The following is an 18,186-nucleotide window of genomic DNA, read 5'->3' on the forward strand; positions in this document are numbered from 1 at the left end:
TTTTACCCCAAATCCATAAAGATCTGACAGCACCCCCTGGTCGACCAATAATATCAGGGATTAATTTGATTACATCAAATCTGTCACAGTACATCGATACATTCCTGCAACCATATGTGTCTAAGGTCAAGTTTCATCTTAAAGACACGACACAGATGATTAAAGAGCTGGATTCCATTTCCTGGCAAGATAACTATATTTTAGTATCTACATATGTGACCTCCTTACACACGATTATTGATCACCAACAAGGCTGTGACTCCGTGAGGAACTGGAAGATACGCAAATTTCATGTATAATAGAAGGGATTGCGTTTATTTTGAAGAACAATTATTTCCTATTTGAAGATCAGTTTTACCTCCAGAAGAAGGGAACTGCTATGGGGACTAAATTTGTCCCTAGTTTTGCTAACCTGTTCATGGGGGAATGGGAGGACAATCACATTTGGAATGTACATCCCTGGAATATGAATATTCACAGATATAAAAGATACATCGATTATGTTTTCTTTATATGGGAAGGTGAGATGGCAGACCTGCAAGAGTTCCTAGAATATGTGAATAAGAATACCTGGGGAGTTAAACTGAATACTACCTTTAATAAAACACAGGTAGAATTCCTTGATCTTATCATTTATATAGATTCCGGCACAGTTAAAACGAAAATGCACTTTAAAGAACTAGATGTGACCAGCTTCATCCTTAAATAGGGCTGTCACTTACCTGCATGGCTTAAAAACGTACCTTATAACGAATTTAGGCTCCTGAGACGCAATTGTGCAGACTTTGAAGTCTACAGGGAACAAGCGGCAATAATAAAGAATAAATTCCTGTCAAAAAACTATCAATACAATGAAATAGAGGATGCACTACGTAGAGTAGAACATTTAGACCGTATTAATCTCTTAAAGAATAGAGATAAACTACAAGCAACCAGACCAGAAGAAGAATTTCCAGCGATTATCTTAAACTACAACAAAGAAAATGCACAATTAAAAAGAATACTCACAAAACACTGGCATCTATTGAAAAAAGATAAAATTCTTGCTAGTAGCTTACCGGAAAGACCTAGAATTCTTTTTAGGGGTGTACCTAATCTAAGAAGGAAAATAACAAATAAGCACCTAAGAGTAAGGAAGGATAACACTAAAATAAAAAAGAACGGTTTATTTTATTGTTTAGATTACATCGCATGCAAAACAAGCAAGAACAAACAAAAGGAGTATTTGAAGTTATGAAAGAGACAGAATCTTTTAAAATAAAAGAACATATCACCTGTCATAGTACTAACGTGATCTATGTACTGGAGTGCCCGTGTGGGCTCCAGTACATAGGAAGAACCAAGAGGCAAATGTATGTTCGAGTCAGAGAACATATGCTGAATATAAGGAAAGGATATATGCAGCACTCGTTTTCAGCCTAGTTTAAACAACAACACAATTCGGACATGAGCCTTTTGAATTTTAACCCCTTAACGACGAGTGACGGACGAGGTCCGTCACTCAGGGGAATGCGTTAATGACGAGTGACGGACCTCGTCCGTCACCCGTTAAAATTAACCCCAGATCGCCGCAATCGCGGCGATCGCGGGGTTAATGGTGCTCCGGTCTGCCTCTGCATTAGAGGCAGACCGGGAGCACCGGATCGGGCTGTCAGAGTACATGTGCCCGCTCTGACAGCATGCCAGAGCGGGCACATGTGCTGTGTATACTCACCTCCGCCTCCCTGCACTTCCTGGTTCTGTGTGAAGTGCAGGGAGACGGATCTTCAGTGATCCTGCCCCCTGGTGGAAAGAAAACATAGTAAAATTAAAATCCCACCCCCCTTTACCCCCCCTTTACCCATTTTAATAAAAAAATTAAACCCTTCCCTGCCAATTGATCACTGACTACAGTGATCAATTGGCAGGGATTAAATTTTACTAAGATCTGATTTTTTTTTTAACCCCTGAGGGTTAATTCTTTTTTTTTTTTAACCCTCAGGGGTTCAATTTATTTTATTAATTAATTTAAATATTTTAAAATTATAAATTTAGCTAGCTGGGGAGGGTGGAAGTTAGTGGGGAATTGGGGGATTTAGTATTACGCTAACTAGGGGTTAACGTTAAAAAAAGTTTAAAAATACGCTTTAAAAAGTTAAAAAATTAAGTTAAAAAAAAAGTTTTAATAACATTTAAGTAAAAAATTTAAAAAAATAAACCCTTTACCCAGTCCAAATAAAAATTAACCCCTTCCCTGCCAGTCGATCACTGCCTACAGTGATCAAAATACAGATCACAGTATTATACTGTTCTAATTTTTTTTTTAACCCCTGACGATTAACTTTTATTTATTTTTTAACCCTCAGGGGTTAAATTTATTTAATTAACTAATTTAAATATTGTATAATTAAATATTTTGCTAGCTGGGGTGGGTGGGAGTTATGGGAAAATGGGGAATTTACTGTTAGTGCTGCTTACTGCTAGTTAGGGGTTAACGTAAAAAAAAAAGCTTAGAAAAATGTTAAATCTGTAAAAAAAAGTTTTACAAAAGTTTAGGAAACTTTCAAAAAATGAATAATCAAAACAAAAGTTAAAAAAATAGTTTTAAAAAGTAAAAAAAGTTTTAAAAAGTAAAAAAATACATTTAATAACGCTCATTACCACTACACCTGGTACAAGCTAGCGGAAAAATGATCCCACGCTAAGGTTCAAAATATGCCTTTTGAAATACCCTGGGATGTCTTCTTTAAGAAATGGTATGGCTTTATGGGGTATTTGGTTTATATAGCCTGGTAAAATACTCTAAAATGGGACATGGGCACAGCGTAAAAATTTAAAGTTTGAAAAAAAAATGGAATGGCTGTGTCCCAAATGTGCCCCTCCGATGTCCACATATACCTGGCAAAGGTACATACGGGGGTATTTTTGTACTCAGCAGACATAGCTGAGCAACATATGAAGTATTATACAGTGGTAGTACACATAAGGTTTGCAAAATATACTGTGCAAACTCACTTTGTGTGTCAAAAAGGCAGAAAAACGCTTATTACCACTACACCTGGTACAAGCTAGCGGAAAAATGATCCCACGCTAAGGTTCAAAATATGCCTTTTGAAATACCCTGGGGTGTCTACTTTAAGAAATGGTAGGCCTTTGTGGGGTAGTTTGAATTTAAAACCTGCAAAGATGCTTGGAAATTGCACATAGGCCCGGCATCAAAATCCAAAGTTCGGTCAAAACTGATATGGCTTGGTCACCTTTATGGCACTGTAGCTTCACAAAATAGTGCCATAGACATACAATGGGGGTGTCCTTTTACTCAGAAGACTTAGCTGAGCATAATTTGGGGGGTTTGAACTTAGTGGCACACATGAAATATACAAAATGCCCAGCAAAAATGCAATCCGTATGTAAAAAATGCACAAAATTATTTTTTACCACATACTTTGGCATGTAATGGTAAAAAAATGGGGGCATGTTAAGGCACAATATGCACCTTATGAGATACCCTGGAGTGTCTACTTTTACAAATGGTAGGCCTTTGTGGGGTGTTTTGAACAGTCAAACTACTATAATACCCCAAATGGAAGCATAGGCTCATTAAATCCGTCTCTCAAAATTCTACTGTGAATACTGAAAAGGACAGGTCTCCTGTATGGCACTGTAGCTTCACGAAATAGTGCCATAGACATACAATGGGGGTGTCCTTTTACTCAGAAGACTTAGCGGAGCATAATTTGGGGGGTTTGAACTTAGTGGCACACATGAAATATACAAAATGCCCAGCAAAAATGCAATCCGTATGTAAAATATGCACAAAATTATTTTTTACCACATACTTTGGCATGTAATGGTAAAAAAATGGGGGCATGTTAAGGCACAATATGCACCTTACGAGATACCCTGGAGTGTCTACTTTTACAAATGGTAGGCCTTTGTGGGGTTTTTTTGAACAGTCAAACTACTATAATACCCCAAATGGAAGCATAGGCTCATTAAATCCGTCTCTCAAAATTCTACTGTGAATACTGAAAAGGACAGGTCTCCTATATGGCACTGTAGCTTCACGAAATAGTGCCAAAGACATACAATGGGGGTACCGTTGTACTCAGCAGAAGTAACTGAACACATAATAAAACTTTGTACAGGAATGGCACACACCAAATTTACAAAATACACATGAGAAGTTCTTTGTTATAAGTTTGTGTGCCAAAAACCCCAAAAAACACAATTTTACTCCAATATTTAGCAGAGGTTGGCGGTAAAATGGCTACGTAGAAAGTGTCAAAACAACCTTAGGTAAATAGCCTGTGGTGTCTACTTTATATAAATATATACTTTTGTGTGGCAATTTTGTTTTCTTTTATGGCTATTAGGCTTACAAGACAAACATACCAAATTCTAAAATCGCTCCACATAAAAAGTTTATTTTACTCCTTGTGCTTTGTGACCTGTAACTACCAAAAAAAACTGAAAATCCCAGACACATTATATATTCTGTAATTCAGAACAACTAAATGAATTTATTTTTAATTACTTTCCTTAACCTGCACTAATTATGTACACATTATTATTGCAAAAACTGTAAAAAAAAAAACACAAAAATTCATTTTTTTGCATATTTCTGTATTTTTTTTTATAATAAATAAGCATTTATATATACATGTGTTACATCAAATTAAAGCCCTTTCTGTCCTTTAAAAAACGGTATATAATGTGTCGGTGCAATAAATTAGTAAAATGCAAATTGCAGTTGAACGCAAATAGCAAAAAATGCAAAAAATGCCGTTGTCATTAAGTGAAAGACAAGCTTCTGAAGCTCTGTCCTTAAGGGGTTAAGGGGATATGTAAAGTAAACAAAAACTGGAGAAGAGGAGATCATAATAAACAACTGGGCATTACCAAGATGAAATGGATATATAAATAAGATACGCTGCAGCCTAAGGGATTAAATGCTGAGCTTGGTCATTTTTTGGGATGACCTTTTTCTTATAATGGTGTGTGTGTGTGTGTGTGTGTGTGTGTGTGTGTGTGTGCGTGCGTGCGTGCGTGCGTGCGTGCGTGCGTGCGTGCGTGCGTGCGTGCGTGCCTGGCCTTTTAAGAAATGAATCTGTTTGGATTCTATTAAGATTCCATTGAGGTCTATTTTACCCTGAGTAATATAGGGAGGGTCCTTTTAAGATGAATATACTTATATAATGTATTGTTCATACATTTTGAGGTCCTAAGTCCATATCGAAGATGCAATGAAATGAACTGATACAAAGGAATTGCAGTACATGTATTAAGACTAGAATTTCTAGATGGTCTTAACAATCCTTTTACATTGAAATTATCGTTTTTAGCTGTAATACAGTAATTATTTATCTTTAAACGAGCATAGTAGAAGATCTAAGGAAAGAACCTTCTTCTATAATAAACTTCTTTTCATCCTATTTCTTTCTCTGTTTAACCAGTTGAAAACGGCAGTTACATTTAAACCCGCTTAAGCGGGTGTTACCATAGTAACGGCAGTGAATACAAGATAGCAATACATTGTGCCGATCGAAAGAATAAGAAGTAATTTTATAAATAAAGTTTCTGATTTTAATACAATATGGTTGTTTAGTTACATAGAGAATAGCTGGATTTTTGCAACACACACGGTTGATTCTTAATTTGCCGCGATCATAAGAAAGCCGGCAGATACTATATAAATGAGCACTGAGAGACAGACCGCATCCATTGAGAAAGCCGCCGAAGCAGAGAAACGCGTCTGGAGGGGTCTGACTCCCATCACTGTCAGCCATCATCTTTACTTCAAAGAGGACTACTGTTTGATATTTTTCAGCATTACAATTTTGCTGACTCGGGATGCCGAGTATTTCAAATAAGGTCTGGACTTTTGTATGGCTTATATTAGTGATTTTTAATAGACATATTTGTGACAGATGGAAGTTTCTTTTTATATATTTTTTGATATTGATTAATTAATAAACTGATTTTTAATTACTCTTGAGTGTGTTAGTAAGGACCTATGATTTATTAGAAGAGAAGGGTTTATTAATTAATTTGTTTTATATTGTATAGGTTGTTAGGTTCCCTATTTTGTACCCTATTCTCATCTAGGTCCATTGGGGACTGGGCTGACCAGGTACAGTTCAAGGGAGGAGCTGCTATGGAGTAGCAGTGATAACTGCTGTTGGCTACTCTACTCCAGAGCAGATTTCCGTTCACAAGTGCTTGCAGGAAATGATCTGAAAGACTCCAGACACATAAAGCCGTTCTGATTTATTACAACGTACATAAATGTATAAAATAACAAAAAAAAAAATCCCCACAACAATGTACATTTTCGTATGAATCAGAGTTTGAATGAAATCTGTTTGCCATATGTTTTATTGACAAAAAAAAAACAACAATCATTTCTCAATATGTTTTTTTTAAAAACTTTACATTTTTACAACTCTGTTTGCACTATTGAAAATTGACCTGTTTGCCCTGTTGAGGTTGGCATATATTTGTCTAGATAGAAACTTGTACATGGAAAATATAAAGTTAACAGACATTTTATTTCTTCACCAAATGGATTCCCAGGAAGCAGCAAATAATCTTGTTTTAAATTCATATCTGCTGTAATGGCTTCAGATTTGGTGAAACCTGGAAAAAAAAAAAAAATTGTTTAGAATTCCCATGCACAGTATAAGTCTTAATCTATGTTTCTATGTTTCTAACATTGCAATAGAATTGCAAGTCATAATATCTCCTAGATCTGCATAATCAAAGGCAAACAGGGATACTGGCAAAATAAAATACACCCTTGCAGGACCAGTGATTTGCAGAATGGCTTGAAAGCATCAATATTTACAAATCAGATTTACAATTACTTTTCAATTTACAAAGGTAATTCTTAAATTAACGGTAACCCATTTTTTTTCCGCCCAAGACTTCAAAAGAGTTTCCATCACCCATCAAAAACTCCCTGCAGTGTGTGGGAGTGGGTTGTACTGGGTTCCATCAGATGTGTTTTGTGCTTTCAGATTAGAGATTAGCTTTCAATTATGGGAGGAGAGATTCTGTGTACAAGTCTAGTACAGAATGAGTGAAGATTCACTGTGCTCAACCAGTAATCTCCGAACATAATTACTGTATAGTATGTTTGTACAATCACATGTCTGTAGGCATAAAAACCATTGCGTATGCAACCATTTCAATGGGCTAATATGACTTATCAATTTAATATAACAATTACCCAATTCAAAAAGATTTTTATGCATCTTGTAAATATTATGACGTAAAATGCATTAAGCTATGCCAGTTGTGCAATAAACAGTGAAAGAAACCAGATACTATATTTTAATTGTTGCCAGACGGTAAGTCTTCCTTAGTGTCCAGACTACAATTCCCACTACACAGGGCAGATTGACTGATCCCTGGCTCTTACGGTAGCTTTGATAATGTAGACAACACATTATGCTTCACGTCACCATGAGCAACTGTGCTGCAAATAGCTGCAATGCATAGTTAAATTTTTTTTTTAAACATTTTTCAGAGCCACACAGAGCTGGTTGCATCAAGGTTTAGATAAGCAAAGACTTCAATGTTGCTAGCCTGGAGGAACTATTATGTTACTATGTTACTATGATAAGGGATGAGAGAACTGTCACTTCTAGTTGAAGAGAAAATTGCTTATGCTTACGGTGGGTTGAGAGGGGATAGAATGCAGAATTATACAGATCACAGCATTTGTGAAATGAAACAGTCACCTCCATTGCATTAAATGGCAATCAATTCCCCCCTTTTTGAGAAAAGTAGGTTGAATCTTGAAAGAGAAAGAAAATAGGTAGACAAATTCTCTGTGTTTTTTCTATAGCAGTAAAATGGTTATTTAATCTAGAATTACCTTTAAACGGATTAACACGACAATGAAATAAATTCACAGAGAACGTCTATTTTTTATGGTTATATCTGTATTATGCAAGATAAATGACAACATATAAAGCTGGCTGTTCATAAATTACACACCATAAAATTAAAGAGGAACCGTTACTTACCTGAAAGTGACAGTTCCATTCTCACCATCACCATTAACTGAAGGATTTACTGGGGTGATGCATGCACTTCAGGCATCTGCTTATCCTGATTCACTGCACCTGTGGTCATGGGCCACGTGCAGAGAATTGATGGGCACTTTGAGCTTGTATTGGAAGCCCGTTTGCACATTTAATGAAGGGGGGGGAGGAGGGGACACACCACAATTGCCAACTTCAGTCCAACTTTAAGTTAAAGTATTTTAAAGTAACATACAGCACATTGCAACAGCTGAAGAGGACATGACTACTTTGTGTGGGGCAGCAAGGTGGAGATATATGGACCTGAAGCTTTATTCCAGGGTTTGTCTTCACTAAATGTCTGGCACTAAAGTCACTGTTCAATGTGCAAGAGTACAACACAGTGTTCTATGGAAAATCTCTAGCGATACTGGGATCCTAAATATAACTACCAAAAAATCCTGTTCTTATAGCTATGACCACTGACGGCTGCTAGGAATTGACAAACAACTTGAGGCGGATATTCTGATCTGAATCAACATTTGCCAGCCTCAGCTTTGTCCATAAGAAAAAGTCCTTATTTTGACTTCTGATTGTGTTGGATTTTCCAATGATATTCTAAAACAGTCAATGTGAGGATTTCATAAACATTTCTCTTAACGATTCCAATATTTACCAGCCTACAGAGCATGACAATCTCTAAATAAAGCCAGTAATAAGGAATCTTTGTGTGATTCATGGTAGCATGAACTTGTTGAGCCGTTTAGCCTTTGTTAGTTACGGACATGTACGAAACAGTTCTGCTATGTTAGGTTAAAACTGTACATGTGTATTTCTGTAGATGCACAGCCCAAGATTAAAATTCATTAGTGTCTATATCACTGAGTGACAATGTGTAAACTATGTATGTGGGTGTATACTATGGATTGGTACAATTCCTCTATCCATTCACCTTTTCACATCAAAACATAAGAAAGTAATTTGCAATATAATAGAGCAATGAGATATACATGTACATACAGATGTATCCCATTGCCAATAACCTGTCTGTCAGGCTTGCCAATTATCCTGAAACATAGGAAACTAAGCAGCTCATATAAAAATCGATTCAGAATGTAGATTCTGCACATATTAAGCCCTGTGTGTCATAATGTTTATTGTATCAGCGATGGATTCATCAATACATTCAGTATTGGGCACTGGACTCGAACATGGCACTGAACATTTATTTTAATTTTAAGAGAGAAGGCAAATATTATCCTCAAATTTATTTTACTTGCTTCTGCAGCATAAACCCACAGTTTTGTCTCGGACTCACACAGCCAACATGAAAAAATTATGTTTTTCAATCAGATATTAGAGCACAGTGTGTTTACTTTAGATGTTATCTCCTTCTCTGTTAATTGAACGGGAGGCTCCTGCAGGCTTCTACATTAAACACACTGTGCAATATATTAAGTATAACATTAGCAAGGGCTGCAAAATTAATTATACTCCTAAATGGCAGAGAATTGAGCAATGAGACAAAACTGCTTTGTTGGTGGGGCTATCATGGGCAGACCTGTTTGTGTGTTTTATTTTAATGTCCCCCACCAATAAATAAAAAATATCTTTAGCTCTTTAGTGTCATGCCATTGTGTTTAACATTACTTGTAATGGCAGTGACAAACTGTCTTAGTCTGTGTAATGTCTGTGCATGTGGAGCAGCAGGAAGGAAGAGGAGCTTGCGCAACGTTCAGAGAATACAGCGAGGGACATGACAATCAGTTGAGCATTACGGGAATACAGAGCTTAACAAAAGAAGTGGAACTTGCCGTAAGCTCAACCCTGTGTTAAGCGTAAGAAAATGACAGAACATCTTCGGTATTTTATGTGAAGAGACATAATCTGTGCACCAAAACCTATTCATTAAACAAAAAAGTCGTTATGGTACTTAGTCTCTTTAATTTGTAAAATGTTTTAAAACTTTTTAGTGCTAGTGTCTGCACAGCTAACGTTATAACGAACATCTAAAGGGATAAACATTTAATAAAAGATTTTTTTTTGGCAACCATTTTGATATTTCGTAGGAGTCTAGCAGTTCAATTACCGTATTTATCGGCGTATAACACGCACTTTTTCCCCCTGAAAATAGGGGGAAAATCGTGGGTGCGTGTTATACGCCGATATCCCATAATTACTTACCTGTCCTGAAGCGTGGGCCGGCTTCACAGCGCGCACCGCGGTACAGGAACTTTAATTTCAGGTTCCGGTTTCCGGCGGGACTGAAAGGAAGTGTGCACAATAGTGTGCACACTTCCTTTCAGTCCCGCCGGAAACCGGAACCTGAAATTAAAGTTCCTGTACCGCGGTGCGCGCTGTGAAGCCGGCCCACGCTTCAGGACAGGTAAGTAATTATGGGAGGGGAGGGGACAGGGAGGAAAGTACACTATGGGAGGGGAGGGGGAGGGGGAGGAAAGTACACTATGGGAGGGGAGGGGGAGGGGGAGGAAAGTACACTATGGGAGGGGAGGGGGAGGGAAGTACACTATGGGAGGGGAGGGGGGGAGTACACTATGGGAGGGGAGGGGGGGAGTACACTATGGGAGGGGGGGGTACACTATGGGAGGGGAGGGGGAGGAAAGTACACTATGGGAGGGGAGGGGGAGGAAAGTACACTATGGGAGGGGAGGGGGAGGAAAGTACACTATGGGAGGGGAGGGGGAGGAAAGTACACTATGGGAGGGGAGGGGAGGGGGGAAAGTACACTATGGGAGGGGAGGGGGGAAAGTACACTATGGGAGGGGAGGGGGGAAAGTACACTATGGGAAGGGAGGGGGGGAAATACACTATGGGAGGGGAGGGGGGGGGAAATACTATGGGAGGGGAGGGGGGGAAATACTATGGGAGGGGGGGAAATACTATGGGAGGGGGGGAAATACTAGGGGGGGGAATACTATGGGAGGGGAGGGGGGGGAGAATACTATGGGAGGGGAGGGGGGGAGAATGCTATGGGAGGGGAGGGGGGGAGAATGCTATGGGAGGGGAGGGGGGGAGAATGCTATGGGAGGGGAGGGGGGGGAATGCTATGGGAGGGGAGGGGGGGGAATGCTATGGGAGGGGAGGGGGGGGGAATGCTATGGGAGGGGAGGGGGGGGAATGCTATGGGAGGGGAGGGGAGGGAATGCTATGGGAAGGGAGGGGGGGAATACTATGGGAGGGGAGTGGGGAGAATACTATGGGAGGGGGGAGAATACTATGGGAGGGGAGGGGGAGAATACTATGGGAGGGGAGGGGGGGAGAATACTATGGGAGGGAAAGGGGGAGATTACTATGGGAGGGGAGGGGGAAGAATACTATGGGAGGGGAGGGGGGGGAATGCTATGGGAGGGGAGGGGGGGAATACTATGGGAGGGGAGTGGGGAGAATACTATGGGAGGGGAGGGGGGAGAATACTATGGGAGGGGAGGGGGAGAATACTATGGGAGGGGAGGGGGGGAGAATACTATGGGAGGGAAAGGGGGAGATTACTATGGGAGGGGAGGGGGAAGAATACTATGGGAGGGGAGGGGGGGAGAATACTATGGGAGGGGAGGGGGGGAGAATACTATGGGAGGGGAGGGGGGAGAATACTATGGGAGGGGAGGGGGAGAATACTATGGGAGGGGAGGGGGAGAATACTATAGGAGGGAAGGGGGGAAATTACTATAGGAGGGGAGAGGGGAGATTACTATGGGAGGGGGAAGAATACTATGGGAGGGGGGAGAATACTATGGGAGTGGAGGGGGGAGAATACTATGGGAGGGGGGAATACTATGGGAGGGGGGAATACTATGGGAGGGGGGAGAATACTATGGAAAGGGGGGGAGAATACTATGGGATGAGGGGGGAATACTATGGGATGAGGGGGGAATACTATGGGATGAGGGGGGGAATACCATGGGATGAGGAGGGGGAATACTATGGGAGGGGGGGAAATTTCCTGGAATTTCTTTCTAAAAATGAGGTGCGTGTTATACGCCGGTGCGTGTTATACGCCGATAAATACGGTAATAGAGTTTACAGAGAGAGGTGGTGGAGTCTAGTGCTCAAATATAAAACAAACCACTGCAGATAAGACTTATTTCTAGAAATTTATTTTATATTTATATGGGACATTTGATATAAAGGTGAATGCATACATGGTGTAATAATACCTACCCATCCTCGAGCTGATCAGGAACCTCAGGACATGCCGAACCAAATAAACGTTTGCACAGAGCGAATACCAGCACTGATAATGCTTCTCGCATTTAGAGCGCATTCTTAAAGACACAGGGGACTTCATGTCATTTTTGGCTCAGATTGGTCCATGACAGTCCAGCGTTTTCATTCATGCATGATGTGGCGTCGTTGGCCAATCAAATCACACAAATTGTATTTAAACTCCTTTGGCCCCATTTACTTTGCCCTACCGGATGTATGTTCTCAGTACCCTTTAGTGCTTTCCTTCTTACATCGTAATATTTCTGGTATTGACATTGGCTTTGTTCCTGACCTTGAGTTTCTCTGTAACCCTCTCCTGACTCTTTTACCTATTCTATTGATAGCCTTACTCTGGCTAGTCCCCGTTTTCGCTATCTGTTATCCTGGCCTGCGCTTGTATTTTACTACGTTTCCTCTCTATTGAATGTTAAACCAGGCCACTCTAAGGACCGGTAATACGTCTACTTCTATTTCAGTCCAGTCTGTTACGGCTATCCTAGACACAGTTACCTATATTATCTTAGTCATAAAATATTCAGAATGAATATGTCAAACTGCAATGGCAGGTGTTTGAAAATACAAATACATTTAATATTTCATTGAGAAACCCACCCATATGGCTGCAAAAACAGTTTGAAAAAGACAATAGTCGTTCTTCGGACTATCCGTAATACTTGCCCAATTCTACCATCCAAACATGTTTTATTAGTTGAGAAGATGGAATGGCAGGGTAATTTGGAAAGTGCCAAAAAAAATAATTTAAACAGCGGACCAGAATATCTCTGAAAACAAAATAATACAAAATAATAATACAAACAAATTATAAAAAAATAAATAAAAAAAGGACCTAGTATTAGTTAATTATGAATCACAGTCTTTGAGGAGCTAAGACCATTGTGTAACCAGGTCATAAAAATATTCTCATTTCAAGAGGAAGATCAATGAGGGAAAATTCAAGCCAGACTATTTTTGCACATCAATTAGTGAAGAATCTCTAACATATGAGTCGCCTGAAAACAGACTGCTCCAATGATGAAGATGATTAGGATGATAATGAACACAATTTATGTTCAACAGTAAAACGTATTTCTGAAATATGAATTTTAGATAAACATGAAAGTCCTGAAAATATTATGCATTTCTTCAGTGGGCCTAATTCCACAGACAGATAAATATATGAAAAAATGGCTGAAAAAAAAAATCTTAAACAGAGTCTCTAGGAACTATTTTATCTCACTGAAGTGATAATTGTTTCTGGCATCCCCTGGTGCCGTCCCAGTTTTCATTTTTAAACAGTCTTTGATTAGTTTGACACTGAATGAGGGCACCCTGCCACATGTGGAACCATCCCCTGCAAGAGGCTATAGTGACCATGGAGGTTACATACAGATTGGCCATAACCAACTCATGTCAGCGGCAGGCAGCAATGCTAGGCTGCCCACCGCTGGTCTCACTAATTGGGAAGCATTGGCCAGTACAACAGAGGATCAAGCTGCATGTAGGTGGGGGCATCATTCTGTGTCAAAAAAATAAAAAAAAACACAAACAGTGGAATGCTACCATGGTGCTCCAGGAACCATAGCGTCTTTAATGATAAGCATCACGGGGGAAAAAAGGAAAAGCACAAACAAAAATAAAGTGTCCACAAGTACCAATGTGAGCGAGAAGACAGCCTAATATTTAAGTGAAATAAAAAAAGAATATCAGAAAAGGATCCCTGAAGTCCAACAATTACTCATACAAGTCAGGTCGGAGATTCCAAGTTGATCAAGGCTTCATGTATTTAGAACTTCCTAGATCCCCTTTGTTACCTTTTAGTTCTTATTTGGTTTCTATTCTCTTCATGTCCTTGGAGGTATTTCAAAGAAGCATAACATGCATTTGTTTCCTTTACTCTACGCACATTATACCCACCTGGCACTGCTTGCCAATAATAGCATCAGGCAAGTAACCGTTATAGGATTCCCATCACCTCCAGCAAATAATACAAAATGCAACTCATTAATGATTCAATAATTAATTGTTACAAACAATAGAAACCTATTACATTATTATACTTACAGCAAAATCAGAGCCAGTGCATTTCCTTATATCATCTACTGAAAATCCTTCATCAACTTCAATCAGAGTCAGACCATTGGTTTTGTCCACATCAAAGACAGCCTGTTATACATTCATAAAAAAAACTAGTTACCATCAGATTTAAAACTTATAAAATCGATTTCTTCCTGTAAAACATTAATTTTGTATCTGTACGGACCATGGCAGGACAGGTTTTAAGGGAAAAAGTTGATCTCTTCTTTCTCAGTGTTGGCCAAGCAGTAGGAAATTATATCACGGGCATTAAATAAAATTTGCATTCCAAAACTGTTCTATTACCTACTGAATAAAATAGTATATAAGCAGATAGATGTGCATTCCTTTATTCATGGGTGGGTTGTTTTATTGTAAGTTATTAAAGGAAATCTAGTCTATTAAAAATGTATTATGATGAAACGTTGCAAACTACAACAATATAGGTTCAGCACATTTCTTTAGAATCCAGATTACATACTTATTGGGTCCCAGTTCAATCAATGAGGTCTTTGTCAAGCATAACCCAAATGCATTCATCTAACCTGTATGTTTTAAAGGGATTCTGTAGGCATCAAAACAACTTTGGCTTAATGAAGCAGTTGTAATGTATAGTTAATGCCCCTGGAGACTCACTGCTCAATTTTCTACTTCATAAAGCTAAAGTTGTTTTAGTGATTATAGTGTCCATTTAATGACAAATCTGAAAATAGATTGCATTTATTTTATTTTTTTAAATTTGTTTTTTATTAAATATTTTTTTTTTCAGTTGAGCATTGGTAGGACTCGCAGGTCAATTGGCATCAAACGTTGACATTCAGGTCCCTCATATTGCAAACACATGAATCTTGCATCACAGTATAACAAGATGATATAGCATCACAAATATCTCAAGTCGTCTCAATTCTATGCTGCAGGTATAGTTAAAAAAAAAAAATAAAAAAAAATACTCCTTACTGTCATGAGCAGTGGTGGAACTAATATAGAAAGGTTAAGGATGCAAGAATTTTTTTTTGGCACCCATCTCTAGTTCAAGGGTGGCCAAAAGGTAAATCCCAATCTTTTGTACAACATTTGCATTGCTATGCCAGCTAAGGATCCATCCTTGCAGGGTTATATTTTTCAGCAGTGTTTTGGCATTTGAATGTAAAATTGTTTTTGTATGGAGTATTTGCAGAAAGGAGCTTGAAGAAAGACGACCTGTCACAGGGTGCTTTGTTGCAGACTGTTCCCATGAGGGCAGCTACCGGGTATAGATCACAGCAGTTGGTGGGTCTAGAAACATGTGAGACGCTGGGCGCTGTGCACTAGAGACTTTTATGGCTGCCCAGTATTTTTTTCGGACATCACACACGAATGTCCAAAGCCATGTGACCTTAATTAGCAAATAAGAATAGTAATTTGGCTATTTAAACTCATTTTGCTTTATTTTCAGTGCCATGTCGTGGTTTCCAGTTTGGTTATCCGAGAGCTCGTTATTGCAATTGATTCTTGTGTATTGTGACCTTGGTTTGCTCGTTGACTATTCTGACTGCTGGTACCCTTGACTTTTGGCTTGTCTACCATTTATGAACCTTCTGTTTCCATGACCTTGGCCTGTCCTGTACTCTTCTATATTAACGTTGAATCCAGCTATCCTAAGGTCCAGTAATACGTTTTAGGGTTTGATTTATTTTTAGGTTTGTTAACTTTTTTGCATGTTGACTTTCCTGACACCTCCTTGGGTAAGTGTAACATTCCACAGAGTATTTAAACTAGCACTTAAAGAAAGACTGTGTGCCATAAGTATGCCATCTCAATGAAGTGGTTATGATCCCAGAACTGCTCCTCTTGAGCTTGGGATAATACAGACTCTGATGCTGTCTATTACTGCACACTCATGCCAATAGGTCTGGATTAGTCCAAGAACAAGAGGAGATGCCACAGACCTGAACCTGGGGACACTTTTCTGTGTTTAATGGTTAGAAAATGGATAAACAGTAAAAGGCAGCACAGCGCCAGGTGTCTCCAAGGACCATAACTACGTAATTGAGATAACGTTTTTATGGTGTCAGAAGTGATCTTTTAATACCTACATCAACTGGACCTTGTTATCCATAATTTTGTAGCTGACAGGTCACTTCATTTGCAAATTAAAATGAAAGAAAAAATATATATATATATTACGAAAGATAATATTACCAGCCGAAAACAAGTCTTATACTTGAATTAAGCTGTAACCAATGGCGTGTTTGCGCCATTAAAATTTTATCTAGGATAAACTTGCAGTGGCAGTATCTAAACAATTTATAACAGACCCTGGTATTACAAGACATTTTAAGCATTTGGAGAAACAAACAAACAAACTTCGGTATAAATAGTATGATGGTAGGCGTTGAACTAAAGCAGAAAAATTAAATGTTACCTTCTCTGTAATAATACGGTCAACACACTGTTTCCCAGTAAGTGGCAAGTTGCATTGTTCCAAAATCTTGTGTGCTCCACCCTTTAAGGAACGAAAAGTAAATGTTTTAATGTTTGAAAACAATTCGTTATTCCCCCTTGTTGCTTTATATATTCCCATTAACTCATGGAACTCCCATCCAATGACAGAAAGGAGAAAAATGATGGAATTGTAACAAATACTAAACATCAACATATGTGTTTCTATAGACTAATTGTTTGTAATAAAGGGACACGAAGCTCCCTAACTGCTACAGGCCACTGTATTAGTTACTGTGCAAGCAGGCTACTGTAAAACAATTTCAACTTTTTACCTCCCAGAATCCTATGGCCAACTTCTTAATTTCAATATTAAGATTGCATGTGTTACACTGCTTATTAGCATTGTCAATTACAAATTTGGATTAAATAGATTGGCTGAATATATCAGTTGAGGTGTTAAAATCATCACTGTCATCCATATCTTGATAACCATTCTTACCCAAAATTTGTGGTTTATAACTTTAATGTTGTTCTGAATTGTAATGAGAACAATTTGAAATGTCCGTTTTACATTTTATTAAATCACTATTTGTACAACCTGATCACTAACTGCAGAGAAAAACTGACCTGGGACAGGTTGACAAGCATTTATTTCATTAACACAACAATGGAATTATACTTGTGTACAGTTTGTCATTTATTCCCTCGGCATTTACTAGGTACACATGCACCATAGGTCAGATGCAGAAAAGATTTCGCACAAAACGAAGATTAGAAAAACGTGACTTTCCATCTTAATGAAGCATGACACATTATAAAGCCAGGTGGGCAAAGGACCTCGGTCTGCCATTAATTATTAGTTATTTATCTTGACAAGTAAGTGCGTATCCCAAATGATATCCTAGATGCATTTGCAAAGTGCTTTAAAAGCTCTTCGTAGTATACCGTAATTCAGATGTAGCTACATACGGACTGTGCTGCCTTGTCAACTGTGTATTATTACACTGTAACAAAGCATAAGCATGGCGTTTAACATTTCATAAAATGCTTGCATTTAATTTGCTCTAATAGATCAGGTTTACTAGTAATTTTATAGTCATAGCATAAAAGAACAGAAAATATATATATATTTACTGTATTTCTGGGTTGACCATGATGTATGATCCTAGTTGACTTACTTGGGAATTGTAAGGGTGTAAAACGAGGGCTAATTGAACACAGTGGCAAAGGGGAAGATGGCCAAGTGTACTCATGTGATTGGATCATTTCTAGGATATACATTTTACAGTTTCAAACCAAAGAAAACTGAAATGGTTTTCCACCAGATATGTTGTAAAAGGTATGGGGAAACATGTAAAGATAGTCAACGTCTGTCAACACAGGAACAGTGACTATGGATGTCCACCAAGTACAGTCTAAAAGCAGACGGAGACCTTGACAATAACACGTTATATAA

The 18,186-nt window shown here is 38.6% G+C and overlaps 1 protein-coding gene across 1 annotated transcript in view; it reads right to left on the reverse strand.

The window, feature by feature from the left end:
• Positions 1-6,339: 6,339 nt before the first annotated feature.
• Positions 6,340-18,186, reverse strand: part of OXCT1 (3-oxoacid CoA-transferase 1) — a 99,125-nt gene continuing 87,278 nt past the window's right edge. The window contains exons 15-17 of the mRNA XM_063454007.1: positions 16,711-16,791; positions 14,295-14,396; positions 6,340-6,618 (exon numbers count right to left, since the gene is read on the reverse strand). Coding sequence (XP_063310077.1) covers positions 6,583-6,618; positions 14,295-14,396; positions 16,711-16,791 — 219 coding nt within the window. The 3' untranslated portion in view covers positions 6,340-6,582. The remainder of the gene's footprint in view (positions 6,619-14,294; positions 14,397-16,710; positions 16,792-18,186) is intronic.

The sequence above is a fragment of the Pelobates fuscus genome, chromosome 5 (assembly GCF_036172605.1).
Source record: "Pelobates fuscus isolate aPelFus1 chromosome 5, aPelFus1.pri, whole genome shotgun sequence".
Taxonomy (NCBI): domain Eukaryota; kingdom Metazoa; phylum Chordata; class Amphibia; order Anura; family Pelobatidae; genus Pelobates; species Pelobates fuscus.